This window comes from Mytilus californianus, unplaced genomic scaffold (assembly GCF_021869535.1).
Source record: "Mytilus californianus isolate M0D057914Y unplaced genomic scaffold, xbMytCali1.0.p SCAF_5, whole genome shotgun sequence".
NCBI lineage: Eukaryota > Metazoa > Mollusca > Bivalvia > Mytilida > Mytilidae > Mytilus > Mytilus californianus.
In genome coordinates this window covers 43,340,677-43,359,525 of record NW_026262701.1, presented here as the reverse complement: position 1 = coordinate 43,359,525, position 18,849 = coordinate 43,340,677, and the positions used below count along the sequence as shown (strand labels likewise).

Sequence of the window (18,849 nt, the reverse complement as noted above, 5' to 3'; positions counted from 1 at the left end):
TTCGACAATTAATGTCTCTTCAGTGATGTTATGAATCGAAAAAATATAAACAAGTCTAAATTGAAAACAACGTTCAAACCTATGATTGCGTTGGATAAAAACCGCAATTTTTATACGTGTGCATGCAAACCAAATTTCTTGGTAGAGGGGTCTAAATCCAGCACAAACAACATTTTCCAAAAGACCAAATGAGTGAAAAAGTATATTTTAACAAAACGCATTTGACTAGCAGGTCGAACAACTGATGTTCTTAAACCCTGCTGACTGCCATTGGCGATTGCCAAATAAACGGTTCACAAGATGTAACAAAACAGATCTTATTAAGTTATTACCAAACAGAAAACAATAAACTTGCGGAAAAGATGGTATACCGCAAACATGCATGAGGTGCAAAAATTTGTACACCATATCCGGATTTCGACAATTAATGTCTCTTCAGTGATGTTATGAATCGAAAAAATATAAACAAGTCTAAATTGAAAACAACGTTCGAACCAATGATTCCGTTGGATAAAAACCGCAATTTTTATACGTGTGCATGCAAACCAAATTTCTTGGTAGAGGGGTCTAAATACAGCACAAACAACATTTTCCAAAAGACCAAATGAGTGAAAAAGTATATTATAACAAAACGCATTTGACTAGCAGGTCGAACAACTGATGTTCTTAAACACTGCTGACTGCCATTGGCGATTGCCAAATAAACGGATCACAAGATGTAACACAATAGATCTTATTAAGTTATTACCAAACAGAAAACAATAAACTTGCGGAAAAGATGGTATAGCGGAAACATGCATGAGGTGCAAAAATTTGTACACCATATCCGGATTTCGACAATTAATGTCTCTTCAGTGATGTTATGAATCGAAAAAATATAAACAAGTCTAAATTGAAAACAACGTTCAAACCTATGATTGCGTTGGATAAAAACCGCAATTTTTATACGTGTGCATGCAAACCAAATTTCTTGGTAGAGGGGTCTAAATACAGCACAAACAATATTTTCCAAAAGACCAAATGAGTGAAAAAGTATATTATAACAAAACGCATTTGACTAGCAGGTCGAACAACTGATGTTCTTAAACACTGCTGACTGACATTGGCGATTGCCAAATAAACGGATCACAAGATGTAACACAATAGATCTTATTAAGTTATTACCAAACAGAAAACAATAAACTTGCGGAAAAGATGGTATACCGCAAACATGAGGTGCAAAAATTTGTACACCATATCCGGATTTCGACAATTAATGTCTCTTCAGTGATGTTAGGAATCGAAAAGGTATTTGGAAGGCCATATAATTTACCTCAATTTAGGATACACTCTTTAATTTTGAAAGAGTCAAAATAGGATGAACGGATCATATAAACCCGAAGGCAAATATAATACAAGCCCAAACGAAAAAATATAAACAAGTTTAATATGAAAACAACGTTCGAACCTATGATTGCGTTGGATAAAAACCGCAATTTTTATACGTGTGCATGCAAACCAAAATTCTTGGTAGAGGGAGCTGAATACAGCACAAACAACATTTTCCAAGAGACCAAATGAGTGAAAAAGTATATTTTAACAAAACGCATTTGACTAGGAGGTCGAACAACTGGTGTTCTTAAACCCTGCTGACTGCCATTGGCGATTGCCAAATAAATGGATCACAAGATGTAACAAAACAGATCTTATTAAATTATTACCAAACAGAAAACAATAAACTTGCGGAAAAGATGGTATACCGCAAACATGCATGAGGTGCAAAAATTTGTACAGCATATCCGGATTTCGACAATTAATGTCTCTTCAGTAATGTTAGGAATCGAAAAGGTATTTGGAAGGCCATATAATTTACCTCAATTTAGGATAGACTCTTTAATTTTGAAAGAGTCAAAATAGGATGAACGGATCATATAAACCCGAAGGCAAATATAATACAAGCCCAAACGAAAAAATATAAACAAGTCTAAATTGAAAACAACGTTCAAACCTATGATTGCGTTGGATAAAAACCGCAATTTTTATAAGTGTGCATGCAAACCAAATTTCTTGGTAGAGGGGTCTAAATACAGCTTAAACAACATTTTCCAAAAGACCAAATGAGTGAACAAGTATATTTTAACAAAACGCATTTGACTAGCAGGTCGAACAACTGATGTTCTTAAACCCTGCTGACTGCCATTGGCGATTGCCAAATAAACGGATCACAAGATGTAACAAAACAGATCTTATTAAATTATTACCAAACAGAAAACAATAAACTTGCGGAAAAGATTGTATATCGCAAACATGCATGAGGTGCAAAAATTTGTACACCATATCCGGATTTCGACAATTTATGTCTCTTCAGTGATGTTAGGAATCGAAAAGGTATTTGGAAGGCTATATAATTTACCTCAATTTAGGATAGACTCTTTAATTTTAAAAGAGTCAAAATAGGATGAACGGATCATATAAACCCGAAGGCAAATATAATACAAGCCCAAACGAAAAAATATAAACAAGTCTAAATTGAAAACAACGTTCAAACCTATGATTGCATTGCATAAAAACCGCAATTTTTATACGTGTGCGTGCAAACCAAATTTCTTGGTAGAGGGGTCTAAATACGGCACAAACAACATTTTCCAAAAGACCAAATGAGTGAAAAAGTATATTTTAACAAAACGCATTTGACTAGCAGGTCGAACAACTGATGTTCTTAAACCCTGCTGACTGCAATTGGCGATTGCCAAATAAACGGATCACAAGATGTAACAAAACAGATCTTATTAAATAATTACCAAACAGAAAACAATAAACTTGCGGAAAAGATTGTATATCGCAAACATGCATGAGGTGCAAAAATTTGTACACCATATCCGGATTTCGACAATTTATGTCTCTTCAGTGATGTTAGGAATCGAAAAGGTATTTGGAAGGCTATATAATTTACCTCAATTTAGGATAGACTCTTGAATTTTGAAAAAGTCAAAATAGGATGAACGGATCATATAAACCCGAAGGCAAATATAATACAAGCCCAAACGAAAAAATATAAACAAGTCTAAATTGAAAACAACGTTCAAACCTATAATTGCGATGGATAAAAACCGCAATTTTTATACGTGTGCATGCAAACCAAATGTCTTGGTAGAGGGGTCTAAATACAGCACAAACAACATTTTCCAAGAGACCAAATGAGTGAAAAAGTATATTTTAACAAAACGCATTTGACTAGCAGGTCGAACAACTGATGTTCTTAAACCCTGCTGACTGCCATTGGCGATTGCCAAAATAAACGGATCACAAGATGTAACAAAACAGATCTTATTAAATTATTACCAAACAGAAAACAATAAACTTGCGGAAAAGATGGTATAGCGGAAACATGCATGAGGTGCAAAAATTTGTACACCATATCCGGATTTTGACAAGTAATGTCTCTTCAGTGATGTTAAGAATCGAAAAGGTATTTGGAAGGCCATATAATTTACCTCAATTTAGGATAGACTCTTGAATTTTGAAAGAGTCAAAATAGGATGAACGGATCATATAAACCCGAAGGCAAATATAATAAAAGCCCAAACGAAAAAATATAAACAAGTTTAAATTGAAAACAACGTTCAAACCTATGATTGCGTTGGATAAAAACCGCAATTTTTATACGTGTGCATGCAAACCAAATTTCTTGGTAGAGGGGTCTAAATACAGCACAAACAACATTTTCCAAAAGACCAAATGAGTGAAAAAGTATATTTTAACAAAACGCATTTGACTAGCAGGTCGAACAACTGATGTTCTTAAACCCTGCTGACTGCCATTGGCGATTGCCAAATAAACGGATCACAAGATGTAACAAAACAGATCTTATTAAAAAATTACCAAACAGAAAACAATAAACTTGCGGAAAAGATGGTATACCGCAAACATGCATGAGGTGCAAAAATTTGTACACCATATCCGGACTTCGACAATTAATGTCTCTTCAGTGATGTTAGGAATCGAAAAAATATAAACAAGTCTAAATTGAAAACAACGTTCTAACCTATGATTGCATTGGATAAAAACCGCAATTTTTATACGTGTGCATGCACACCGAATTTCTTGGTAGAGGGGTCTGAATACAGCACAAACAACATTTTCCAAAAGACCACATGAGTGAAAAAGTATATTTTAACAAAACGCATTTGACAAGCAGGTCGAACAACTGATGTTCTTAAACCCTGCTGACTGTCATTAGCGATTGCCAAATAAACGGATCACAAGATGTAAGGAAATAGATCTTATTATTAATTTATTACCAAACAGAAAAGAATAAACTTGCGGAAAAGATGGTATACCGAAAACATGCATGAGGTGCAAAAAATCCGGACTTCGACAATTAATGTCACTTCAGTGATGTTAGGAATCGAAAAGGTATTTGGAAGGCTATACAATTTACCTCAATTTAGGATAGACTCTTTAATTTTGAAAGAGTCAAAATAGGATGAACGGATCATATAAACCCGAAGGCAAATATAATACAAGCCGAAACGAAAAAATATAAACAAGTCTAAATTGAAAACAACGTTAGAACCTATGATTGAGTTGGATAAAAACCGCAATTTTTATACGTGTGCATGCAAACCAAATTTCTTGGTAGAGGGGTCTGAATAAAGCACAAACAACGACCTGCTAGTCAAATGCGTTTTGTTAAAATATACCTTTTCACGCATTTGGTCTTTTGGAAAATATTGTCTATTGTCTCCGCCTGTTGAACTTCCTTTCTAACCTTGTCAAGATAAATAAAAGTCGCTAGTTCTATAATTTTTTTCAAAGCCTGTCTTAAAAGCGCCTTGCCTACCGACTTTTCAAAATAACATTATCTGTTCTTTCATTTTAAAGTTTACTTAATGGTGTTTTTTTACAATTTGAAAACAAATTTAGAAAAAAAATGATAATACTGCTAAGAAAAACTCAAATTTAATTAAGTACGATACTTACCCGATGTGTGCCTTAAAAATCGTTTTCAACAATGTGAACTGTTTTGCTTACATTTAAATTTAATGGCTGAATTACACAACAGATTCCTGTCTTTGGTGTCCTCTCTCACTTTTTAAATCTTAATCTGTGTTAAGCAATATATTTCGATAGGCACAATTTAAAGCTTTCAGAAACGCTTATTCGTAAGAAAACATGTAAACTGTTGCTGTTTATGCAAATCATTATTCTGTGAATCATACACCGACCAAATCCTCATCATAATACCTTTCTAATCGGTATACTAAATGTCATGCCATTATCTTGACAGAAAGAATAATCATGGGGATTCTGATCAACCAAATTTGTTCTCAAAATTGAAAACGCTGTTTTAGGAATAATTGTAACTATGAACAATGCATTTTTTCTTAATTTTTTTTTTTTTTTTTTGTGTCAGTTTGATCATTTTTTTCTCGCCAATGAGATTGTATATAAAAATAAACAATAAAATTGTCCAATATAACTTTAAGGACATAACGGGTTTCAAGTCCAGTTATAATTCATCCACATCCAATTGAAGAACACAGTTAGTGTTTACTAACAGATCAATCTTAAAATATATTACCAGGTATTTATAAGGTATTCTGGAAAGTAAGTAGCTGTTGTTTGTCTTTTCGTCGTTTTTCGTTTTTTTACCATAGCATGGTCAGTTTGTTTTCGATTTATGAGTTTGAATTTACCCTTGGAATATGCCGCCTCACTTTTTATAACAAAAGTTAGACTATATTTGATATTTTTAGAAAAAACATTTAACTCTGTACTGATGATTATTCAGAACTGTATGGGCCATTAACCCTTTGATATTCTTAAAGGTCAATTTGATCGATAGGCTAGTTTTGGACGATTAGTTTACATGAAGTCTTGTATCTTTGACATTTTTTGACGTACAGATGTGGTAAATGGCTCAAATCAATACTCGGAATACCCAGCAACATGATTTCATATGCCTGACACTACTTATATGCATGTGTTACGTCAATTTGCTTCTAATTGTTTTTATTGAAAATTATGAATGACAAAGTTTCATAGAATATTGTAACGTATATCATTGATTTGAAGAAATATATAACTCTTTTTGTTAATTGTGCCTTTTTTTTTTTTGCTTACAAACAAACGATGAAAACTATAATAAAAACCTGTACATACGTAAAATATTTTATTCTGAGCGTATCAGCATTATGAGAAACTCAAAACGCAATAGAAACTCGTGTTTCTTCGTGTCAGTTTTTTTTTGGGGGCAAAAGAGATAAAAAAAAATCTATAATGTCCCAAAAATTGCTAGCGGAGTTGGAATAGTAGTAACAAAACTTTGTTTCTTTAGTGCTTAATTATGAGTATGTTGAAAACCCTATCGCTCAAATGAAGGAATAGATATATATCAATGAAAAACCAACAAAACGCTTGAAATAACTCTTAATTTCATGGTTGAAGCATTCAAATGTAACTATAAGAATTGTTAAAAATGTCGTTTTATTTCAGACATAGGTATGCAGAATCAAAGACCGTTTAAACATACGGAAATATGTGATGGACATGAGAATAACCAATCTAGATGGGACTACAGATATAACGTGTATAACGTTAATGAAGATATAAAACCCGGTAAAAAAATATTTTACCTAGCATATACTAGTATACATTACTTACGCATTTGCACATCCGTGAAATGAATAGATCAAAAGAGAAATATATAATATATAACGTCTTAACATAGTCGATGAAAAGAACGAATATATCGTCTTTTGGATTTCCTGATACGTTTACTAATATTTGTCTTGCATAATAAGAAAATTGCTAATACATTTTGTTAAAGATTTATCCCTCATTAAATCACGAAGACAATACACCTGTCAATATTCTGCATTTTAAATCATAACTGCATGACGTATAACAGGGGGGTGTCCATTATTCACATTTAAAGAGAGATAGAAGATACCAAAGGAATCTTCAAACTCAAAACTCTAAAACGAACTGATAATAATGCCATCAAAATAAACGTAAAACGACAAAAATAACTGTCTTAGAAACATAACATAGACAACGTTAGACTGGACAACACGAAATACACAAAAAACCGAAGGGGCTGAAGAGACGATTTCAATTTTGCACAAAAGAAAGTTGTTGCTACTAGATATTGTTGTACCTCATGAAAATAAGTTATCAATATTCAACCACCGGACAGGTGTCAATCAGAATTCTGAAGAAAAAAACATCTATATAGATCATCACCAAATTGGTCATTAATAATATTTGCTATATTAATAACTGTTTTGACCTTTTCTTACACTTTACTTCGAAAAATAACTATATCAATGCCCATATAAAGATCGACTCTTCTCATCAATATGGCTATTGTACATGTAAGTTTAACATGTTTAAGGTCATCAAAATTGTTACTTGGAAGAAAAGGAATTATTTAAGTTGCGTTAATTGTCGAAATAGAAAACCAAACACGTTGTAAAATGTATAAGACTACGTCACTATACAAATTCCAGCTTATATGAAATGCAGTATTTTTGAAGGCCACATTTTGAAAGTATGTTAGTTATAATGTTTAAAAAATGTATTGCTGAACATCCGAAAGACAACACCTTATAAAGGGTGCTTGTAGAGCATAGAGATTAAACTGCATCAAGAAAAATATAGGTAATATTCTATTTAGGGAACATATTGTATAAACTTATATGTCAATTCAAAGATTTTCACTTTTACAAATATCAACAAATATTTAAAATATATGGTTAAATAACAAGATAAAATGTTTTCAAATAAATGTAATTTTAGCACCTTGTATGGGAATGTATATTTCTCAAAGAAGTGATGACAGAGGACACGTTAAGCAAGAGCTGTCTCAAGGTAAGAGTACATATCTGCAATTTGTCACAGTCAAAACGAGAGAGCTTTGATCCTTTAATTTTTACGAAGTAAATTAGCAATCAAAAGCTCTACCAATTATAGAATTGTACATTCTGGTTGTTATTGAACACTGACCAACAACAATATGCTGACATTAAACATGTAAAAACACCACAATACACTACACATAAAACCAAAGATTGAAAATATCGAAAACCGTGGTAACAAAAGTGCCCAGCAAAGTCTAGCAGTCAAGGCCATCGTGTTGTTTGTACTGCTCGTCTGAAGTAAAATTCATATATAGCTCGCCACTGGTTATATGAATAACATCAGTGTTGGATTGTTGCTACTCCAAAATGAAAAGATCCTTTATCATCTGTTTCAAACGTAGATCATATATACTTCGATCTCACATTTAAATCGTGATAGCTTTAATACAAGTTCAATAAATTACATTTCATGAACCAACGAACACACATTGTTTTAACATTAACAGTAGATGTGTTTTACAAGAAACCACCAGAGACAAAAAAGTGCGCTATAGGTCACCATGCCGCCTTCACCAATTTCCGACAAATGCAGTATTTTAATTTTCACTTATTTTCATATAAACTTTGTGAATTTAATTCGCCGATATGTGTTTCAACTTATAAACAGTAATAGAGTTCACTTACACACATTGCTATGCGTCATGTAACACACATGTTGTAAATTTAAAGCATATTAATATCCTATAAGTTGATAAAAGCCTGTCAAAATTGGTGTCTTCTCTCATATGCATGTCAATCATTAAAATATGTGTTTCTTTATTTTTTTTAAATGCAGTGACGTTAAGTTTAACATTTCTTTCATATAGTAGGATTTACAGTTTTAAGCCAACAGTGAATAATGTTAATATTATATTCTAATCAATTACATTTCTTTTGTTCGAAGCGATAGAGGGTCTTGGGTCTTCCCTGGAAATTCCTTTAGATTTATACGCAGCTTCGTTTTTTGTGTGAGGGTTTTACGCTCCTGGTTACATACCTTAGAATCTGTTGCAGATAGTTTTGTTCGTACGTTCATTGATATAGATCATATTACCCAACTAGGGGGGAAAATACCAATGTTTGTACCTCGAGTGTGGTGGCATCGATTCACTAGCATGGTCTGTAACTTTATATCGATTGGGTTCTATTGCAGATCGTAACAAGTCTGGAATTGCTTTCAGTGTAATACAGACATAAGCAGAGCACGATTATCTGTCTGGACATATCCGGTCTCTTTCAGATTGGGGATACTTATTTGCCATAAGTTTTTTTTTTTCTCATGCTTTGAATCCTCAAAAATATGGCTTTAATCAAAAGGATAGTCAATCGTGTTACGCTAAGCTCTTAGAACAGAACTAATAAATACAGGTAACAATGTTTAACTTTGACTCAAAATGTCGAATGTCTGTATATAGTGATCCTGCGAACTATTAACACATTGTTCAGCTTGTAGTTTCATAAGACAGGACTCCCTTCGAATCTTATCATTCATTGTTTCAAATGCAGATATTTTGAAGTTTTAACGAAATCAATTTAAATCGGGATTTGTTCCATGTATATTACACATATTCCTCTAAGCATTTTGACTGTCATTTAAAAAATGGCATCCCACGGATAATTGGTTGACTTGGGAATATACATATGTTACTTTGTAACAACATGAGCAACACGACGGGTGCCACATTTGGAACAGGATCTGCTTCCCCTTCCGTAGCACCTGAAATCGTCCCTAGTTTTTGGTGGGGTCCGTGTTGTTTTTGTACCCCTATTTGTGACATTTTGTTTATGCACCATTGTCAATATAATGGGAATTGATGCGACTGTCGTACAAGTGAGAGGTTTAGCGCTATAAAACCAGGTTCAATCCACCATTTTCTACATTTGAAAATGCCTGTACCAAGTCAGGAATATGACAGTTGTTGTCCATTCGTTTGATGTGTTTTGTCATTTGATTTTGCCATGTGATTAGGGACTTTCCGATTGAATTTTCCTCGGAGTTCAGTATTTTTGTGATTTTAGTTTTTACAATGTTCGTAAAACGATCTTAGAACACAATGACGAATCTCAAATTTTGTGATTAATTTTCTCAGTCTTTATTTTTAAAGTTTATTTTTTACTGCAAATTCCATACCGACAATCAACTTACAATAGAATAATATATCTGATTTGATTTCGTTCAAATCCTAGAACAGAAAGATGTGTCTTATAATATTGTTAATTAGAAACTAAAAACTGGAAATCAATTTGGAATTCCATATGATATCTCAATATAAATTGTTGAAATTCTGGCATATGATAATGTTTTTAGATAAAAACTTTTACCACATTTCCTCCAATTTTCATATGCCGCAACATTGAAATCTTCTGAATTAATTTGTAATAGAGGTGTAAGGAAAGGAAATTAAAAACTGCCCTGATGTTAAATAACTATACCGATACAAGATTTTACTGTGGACTTTCTCAAACTACAATTGCATTTGAAGGTATCTTAACGGCGCTTTCAACACTATTTCAGTTTCTGGATAAATCTGAAGAATCCACATGACTTAACAGGTCTAAAATACCAACAGTTACTATCGATCGGAACGGCGACTAAAAATCTGAAATTTTTTTTAACGTATTTGTCTTGCGATAAATGCAGTCGATTTAGACTTGATGAGACAAAGATTAGTTTCGGACCGCAATCGTGGTACTAGTGATCCTAATCAGTCACCATATTTACTGATTTATATTCCCGGCATATAATTTTTATTATAAAGTACAAATAAGACGATAAATACTATGATATGATTTATAGTATATTTTTTCATACACATTTACTTCTTAAACTATTGGTTGACTTATTGATTGGCATTAGTGATGACACTAGATTCCGTTTTGCTGGTTTTTTTATAGATGTTTACGGCTATCCCACGCCAAAAAAGAATATATCTAGATCAGATAGTAATATTACCTCAGATTCAGATGTATACATCCGTCCATGTGATATCAGGGAAGACGTAGACAGGAAACATACAACGGATAAATTTCAAGTTAACAAGGATAGGTGGTTGTTGAATCCGGGTATGTTATGTCTTTAATGTGAAAATATTGCTGAAATTTCTTACCTAATCATAACAATAACTAAAAAAGAGTAAATGGAGACAATAAGCTAAGAGAAGGACGAAAGCTATCTTATTCTATTAGAATACAATAGCCTTGCAAATAATCGGGCTATACATGTATATGTGAAATGTATATATTGGTAAATGTTCTCTTATTTTTGTATGTTGATATGTTACACATATGGTGTATATATTGAGAGAAAAAGGGATACGAATGAACATGTCCATTAAAACACATATATGTTTTAATGTTGCAAAAAAGTACCAACAGGTCCGTATTTCATATACACTGTTAATGTTACAAAAAGAACCAAATTCTTCCAAATCGAATGTTTATTTAGGTATAATGCAAATTGCAGGGGTTGCAATGATTTCCTGAAATAATAATTGCAAAATTTTTTATTGTCACATATTATATACACATGTGTATAACATATAAAGCGACTTTCAAACTAAAAAAAATAATGATCAAATAATGAAGGGAACAGTAATCACAATGAATCGTGAAGTAAGTCATGTCCTAATTTGCTGAAAATCGTATTTAAACGTTTCCTTAGTTATAAATAGCTGTTTAAGAAATTAAGAAAGTAATTGTACATCTGCATATACAAGATCTTTTCATTGCATATGCAACTATTGTAACATTTTCATGAAGATACCTGTTTTTAATAGTAATCGTAGGAAAAAATGTTACCCCAACATAATACATTTTCGTAAAATCTTTCAAAATATGCAGTTTACAATACGGAAAGTTATCCACGAGAAGAACGCACACAAAATTAGTCTCTTGAATATATTATTGGTGTCAATATCAAGGAAAAGACCAAGGTATGACAAAGACCTTTTAGTTTCGATAGTATCCATAAGCAGTTTGCAAGATTCTTTTCCCTTTCTCTTTAATGAGATTTGTAGATATAAGAAGATGTGGTATGAGTGCCAATGAGACAACTCTCCATCCAAGTCAAAATTTATAAAAGTAAATCATTATAGGTCAAAGTACGGTCTTCAAAATGGAGCCTTAGCTCACACCGAACAGCAAGCTATAAAGGGCCCCAAAAATTACTAGTGTAAAACCATTCAAACGGGAAAACCAACGATCTGATCTATGTAAAAAACGAGAAACGAGAAACACTTTTGAACGACATCAACAAACGACAACTACTGAACATAAGATTCATGACTTAGGACAGGTGCAAACAATTGCAGCGGGTTTAAACGTTTTAATAGTACCAAACTTTCACCCTTATCTGAAACAATAGTGTACCATCACAACATAGAAAAACACACTATAAAATATCAATTGAAATGGCTTAACTCAATCAAAAGACATATTAACACCAGTGAACATACACTGAACAAATAAATTTAATCTATGATACAATGTAAATACAAAATAAATAAACTAAGGGAAGAATAATTAAAGTAACATGGTATACCGCTGTGAAACAATATAAGAAAAACAGTATGCTTGAACAAAAATATAAGCCATTTGCAATTACTTTAAACACAGGTAAATACAAATAATTTTATTGTTAGGTATACGTGTACTGTTCAAATGGAGAAAGGAAATATTTTTACAAAATAAAAAATTTAAATGTTCATAGTACGAAGAAGTGAAAATTTATAGTAATACCAAACACTTATAACCCTGAATAACATTTAATAACATAAAAGCATTACAATTAGTATCAACAGGTCAAATAAACAAGAAAGTACGATTTGAGAGTACTCACAGTTACTGACAGCTAGTTAAAAGCCAAAAACAATTAATTATTAAAAATCATGCATCATGCATCAGAGACTAAAATCAACTAAAACACATCCCAGGGATTTAGTATTTGAACTTCATGGACAGTCAAAGAAGACATGACTTGTGCAATGCCAAAAATAAATGTATCGACAGGCAGTAGGATAGTTAGGAGTTCACCTCTTTATAGATCAAAATGAACGTGGATGTGTCTTTATACATCCCGTTTGAAAAGAATACAAATTTAGTTACGTTTTAATTTGCTGATGACAAAATCAATATTAGTGCCAATGTAAACTATATTCAAAGATCTAATTACAACATTGGTAAGATAACCTTTACTAATAAGTTTGTTTAAAGGTTCGATGAGTTTACACAGATCACATAGTGATTTCCGCGCTTTAAGTACAATATTACCGTAAAATTTAGGATGTGAAATACCGTTTTTAATCTGTTTTCTACAGGTACAGCCAAATTTACTAATCAAATCTTTGTATCTATGAAAGAATTTAGTTAAAGTTTTACGTAATTTATGGTAACGAAATCCCTGACTTAATAATTTACCAGTGATGCATTGATTACGTTCGTTAAAATCTATGACATCACTACACACACGGGTATAACGAACGAGTTGGGATATATAAACACCGTATGATGGAGCAAAGGAACATCGCCGTCTAAAAAAGGGAAATTAACAATAGGGAATGTAAAGTCGTCTCTTTTGTCGTAAATTTTAGTGTGGAGTTTTCCTTTAGAGATTGAAATGTCTAAATCTAGAAAAAGACAACTACTGCTGTTTATGTTAGATTTAGTTAAAGTAAGTTCTTTTGGGTAAATTTTGGTAGTATATTTAGAGAACTCTGGATTATTTAACGAAAAAATATCATCTCGATAACGGAAGGTATTGTTGAATGTATCAACCAAATGTAACAATGACGTGTCTTTACTGAGTTAGGTCATAAACTGAGATTCATAGCAATACAGGAATAAATCTGCTATTAAAGATGCACAGTTAGTGCCCATAGGAATACCTACTACCTGTCGATACACTTTATTGCCGAAACGTACATATATGTTGTCCAGGAGAAAATTTAAAGCTTCAATCATATCTTCACATTTCCAGTAAGTGTGTCTAGCATACTTTCCTTTTTCGACTTTAAACGAGTTACAGCAAATAAATTTTTGATGAGATTTTTCAAACGACCATTTATTTAGATTGTGTGGAAGTGCAGTATAGAGAGTAGAAAAATCATTACTGTCAACAGAATTAAAAGGACTATCAAAAGCATGTATTTTATCTAAAACCTCTAAAGAATTTTTATCACTCCAAAAATAATTAATACCATTATTTTCATAAGCTTTATTACAAAAGTTAATAACAAGTTCTTTGATTTTAGTAAGGAAGGTAGTTATAAGCACTGATAGATTGGTAGTAGAACACTTACTAGATGCGGAGATAAAACGGAATTTAAATGAATTTTGTGCAATTTAGGTAACCAGTACATAGTAGGGTTTTCAAATGTTCGGAAGAGGCTTTAAGCTGGGTAGTGGCAGTGATATGCTTGTTTTCAATTTGACTCTCTGTGAAGCGTACGGGACTGAATGCAGATGAATTTGTAATTTCGTTTTGGAGAACTTTTGAGAGTACTTGGAGTTTATTTTTTATTCTAGAAATAGGAATATCATGGACCCTATTATTAATTTCAGAATTGTTTTCAAAATGAGATATACGAATAATAACACTATTCATAATTTTATTTTTTATCAGATTTTTCACGTTTACACCAATTTTTACAGTAGACAGACAGAGCGGTCTTTGTTTGTATTCTGCTTCATATGAGTATGAATACAGGTCGGCAAGTAGAGGTGCACAAGTAGTACCCATTGGAATATCGTCTGTCCATCAAACAAACATGTTGTCGATCAAAAGATCCAGCATTGTGACTATTATTATTTTGCTTTATTTGTTTTTGGAATCAATGTGGTTTTTAAAATAGAAAGGTTAAGCATGCCTACAAGAAGGGATTTGTATAGACAATATCAGTTTTTGAAGAAAAAACTCATCAAAAATACTAGTACCAGGCTAATAATTTTAAACGCCAGATTCGCGTTTCGAACCACCATTTTTCCTTAAAATGTCCTGTACCAAGTCAGGAATATAGCAGTTATTATCTACAGTCCGTTTCTATGTAAGTCGGCGTTTGCTTTTGTTGTAGTTCAGTTTTTCTGTTGTTCCGTTGTTTTCCTCTTAAAGTTGATGTGTTTCCCTCGGATTAAGTTTGTAACCCGGATTTTTTTTATTTTTTTTTTTGCTTAATAGAATTATGAAATTATGACTATTGCACAGCGGTATACTACTGTTGCCTTAATTCGTCTTCACAAGACTCATCAGTGACGCTCGAATAAAAACAAATTTAAAGGCTAAATAAATGAGTCGAAACTATTGCGCACATCACGTTGACCATTAATTTAATCAATATTTATAACAAGGTATCTAGGCATTCATATACAATTTAAGCAAATCTATTTTGAATAATAAGCATACGATATAGATAAAGCACCCATTTTTTAAGATACTAAAAACTAGTAACCATACAAGACAAAACACAAAAAAATTAAATATTTTGTTTGTTTCTTTTGAAGCTAGATCATTAATTTTAAAATTCTGTGACATTTCAAAATTCGAATTCAAAAAACGTACGAATAGCTTATAATTACTCAAAGATTGAGTTAAAATCATGCAAACCTATTATTTCTAAGATATTTTTTTAGAAGAATACCTAAAAAAAACTCTGAAATGTGACCGTTCCCACTCGCCTAATATTTACAGCCCCTCTGCCCATGTTATTAGTGGGGATCTAAACATTATTCAACATGAACAATGCCGAAAGGTGATATCTTATGGTCTTAAGTTTAGAGAACCCCAAGACATCAATTGTAACCATAACTTTAAAACAATTATTGATTCAATTGAGGACTATCGAACTAGAGATATAGGTTGCAATTCTGTAAATATAGACAATGCAATTTCCCATAGGAACTCCCTTTGCGGCTAAAACTGCGGCTAAAACTGTGACACTTTTACTATGAAGTTTCGTGAAAAATAATATCCTAGAACGGAAAGTTTATATGCACTACTATTTTATTCAAAGGTCAAAATATAGGGCTGTGCGGCATATTTTCAACATTTATATGCCCTGAACTTCTAAGAGTTTAAACTTATACTAAAATTCTATACAACCCTTACCTCCATTTTTGGACCTCCTAAAAATTAAAATTTAGGCGCTACCATGTTTTTCTATACTGGTTACATTCCCAAGTGATGTCTCTATGAGATGAAACACATAGATCATAAATGGGAACCAGTACGTTAACAAATTAACATATCTGTGAATATTATATATCTCCCCAAAAGAGGCGTGGTTTGAGAAACAGCTGTATTTACAAAGTGCAACCTATAGGATACTACAGATACAGTTGAGTTTGCCTCATATCTTGACTTACATCTAGAAATTGACAATGAGGGTCGGTTGAAAACAAAACTTTACGACAAAAGAGATGATTTCGGCTTCTCAATTGTGAACTTTCCATTTCTATGTAGCAACATTCCAGCCGCGCCTGCATACGGAGTATATATCTCCCAATTGATACGATATTCCCGGGCTTGTGTTTCCTATCATGATTTCCTTGATAGAGGATTGCTGCTCACAAAGAAGCTATTAAACCAAGAGTTCCAAATGGTGAAGTTGAAGTCATCCCTTCGTAAATTTTACGGACGCCATCACGAGTTGGTTGACCGTTATGGAATAACCGTTTCACGGATGATATCGGATATGTTCCTTACGTCGTAACTACAATACCCTCCCTTTTCACGAATGTGACTTACCGAATTAGACTATTTACCGGATTTGTAATAACATAAGCAACACGACGGGTGCCACATGTGGAGCAGGATCTGCTAACCCTTCCGGAGCACCTGAGATCACCCCCAGTTTTTGGTGGGGTTCGTGTTGCTTAATCTTTGGTTTTCTATGTTGTGTCATCTGTACTATTATTTGTCTGTTTGTCTTTTTATTTTTGGCCATGGCGTTGTCAGTTTGTTTTCGATCTATGAGTTTGACTCTCCCTCTGGTATCTTTCGTCCCACTTTTAGAGCATGGGCTAAACGAGAAGAAGTTGAACTGGACACTTTGTCAGAATGGGTCAAAACAATCAGGTATCTGATAAAACGTCGAAGTTGAAAAAGTGTGTGAATGATCGACCAAAGTCAGAAACAAAGAAGCTGTGAAATGTTTATCATCTCTCACGATAAATATAATGTTGTTCCTGCGGACAAAGCTTTAAATAATATTGTCATTGTATGTAAATCGTACTACTACGAGTGTCTTGTAATAGAATTAGGAATAAATGAGCACTCAGGGAATTCAACATACAAAAACATATCATTTGACAAAAATGAGATTTTGGCGAATCATAAGTCCTTCATGGCTTCAATGAACATTACATTGCACAGCAAATCTGAGGACTTACCTTGTTTGTATTGAATACCTTAGCTTCACAAAGTTCCGTACAAACAACGGTACATTTCCGGCTCATTTGCATGTTCTACAAAAAATCTGTCCGCATTGAAAGAGGGTCTTCAGAAATACTGTGAAACTGTTTACTCGAGTAGAGGTATTACCCATATGTGGATTCTAAAAAAACTCTAAAGAACTTCTGGATAACTTTAAATCTCGATCTTTCTCTGAAATTAATTCTATCAAAACTTTTGATTTTTCAACCCTGTATACATCCATTCCCCATGTGAAATGAAAAATCGTATAAAAGAAAAAATCCACAATGCTTTTCAATATAAAAATGGTAGCATACGCTTTAAATTTATTATTTTGGGATACCATACAGCATATTTTGTTAACAGTGAACAAAAAGGTAAAATTTGCTAAACAGAGGAACAAGTGATCAGTATGCTGGAGTTTCTTATTGACAACATATTTGTTGAATTTGGAGGTAGACTTTTTTCACAAATAGTCGACATTCCCATGGGAAAGAACTGTGCCCTCTTCTTGTCGACATCTTCTTTTTGTCATATGAGTCGGAGTTCCTTCAGACACTTGTCAAAAATTGAAGATCAAAGAAGCCAGATCATTGAATTTCACATTCATATATATTGATGATGTTCTTTCCATTAACAATCCAAACTTTTCTGATTGGGTTCCATTGATATATTCTCCAGAACTAGAAATTAAAGAAACAACAGACACGGCTTCCTCCCCCTTTTTTTTAGACTTATACTTCGAATTTGATATAAGCTGTCATCTCAGTACCAGAATCTATGACAAACGAGATGATTTTAATTTTGAAATTATAAATTTTCCCCCACCTCAGTAGCAATATACCAACTTCACCTGCATATGAGATATATATTTCCCAACTCATTCGGTATTCAAGAGCTTGCAGCTACTACACAGACTTTATAAAACGTCACCAGTGTCTGTGCAGAATGTTGATGAACCAGGGTTATGTCAAAGAACGTCTCGTCCTTTTTCTTAAAAGGTTCATCGAAAGATACCAAGACCTAGTTGATAAATATTCCGTATCAACTTCACATATTATACATAATGGTCTTGGCGCATAGATTCTAGGTACTGACGTTGTTTATCATCTTAATTACTTGTTATATTTTTTTTTTTATTTGTGTTTGTAAATGATTAACCTTTACTGTTTAGTCCATTTTTGGGAATATCCTTTTGTTGTTCCTCGGTACTTATACATCCCGGCATTGTGTTATTGTGATATGGTCTTTTTTTTGTATTCTTGTCTTTCATTTTTTGCTTTTATGCCATTTTGTTTTTCTTTGTTCAAATATTTGATTTTTTTATAGTGATTAAATTATAAAACAATGGTGACTGCTGTACCCCTATTTTTGACATTTTTACCTTTTATGTCTGTATGTTTTGTTCACACATTGTTGTCAATATCATGGAATTTTTTGCAACTGTCATACAAGTGAGATGTTTAGCTAGCTATAAAACCAGGTTTAATCGACCATTGTCTGCATAAGGAAATGTATGTACCAAGTCAGGAATATGACAGTTGTTTTCCATTCGTTTGATGT

The 18,849-nt window shown here is 32.8% G+C and overlaps 1 protein-coding gene across 1 annotated transcript in view; it reads left to right on the top strand.

Annotated features, from left to right (window-relative positions):
- The first annotated feature begins 6,578 nt into the window (after positions 1-6,578).
- Positions 6,579-18,849, top strand: part of LOC127701985 (cell death protein 3-like) — a 49,840-nt gene continuing 37,569 nt past the window's right edge. The window contains exons 1-3 of the mRNA XM_052205957.1: positions 6,579-6,600; positions 7,783-7,854; positions 10,779-10,946. Of these exons, the coding sequence (XP_052061917.1) occupies positions 7,791-7,854; positions 10,779-10,946 (232 nt within the window). The 5' untranslated portion in view covers positions 6,579-6,600; positions 7,783-7,790. The remainder of the gene's footprint in view (positions 6,601-7,782; positions 7,855-10,778; positions 10,947-18,849) is intronic.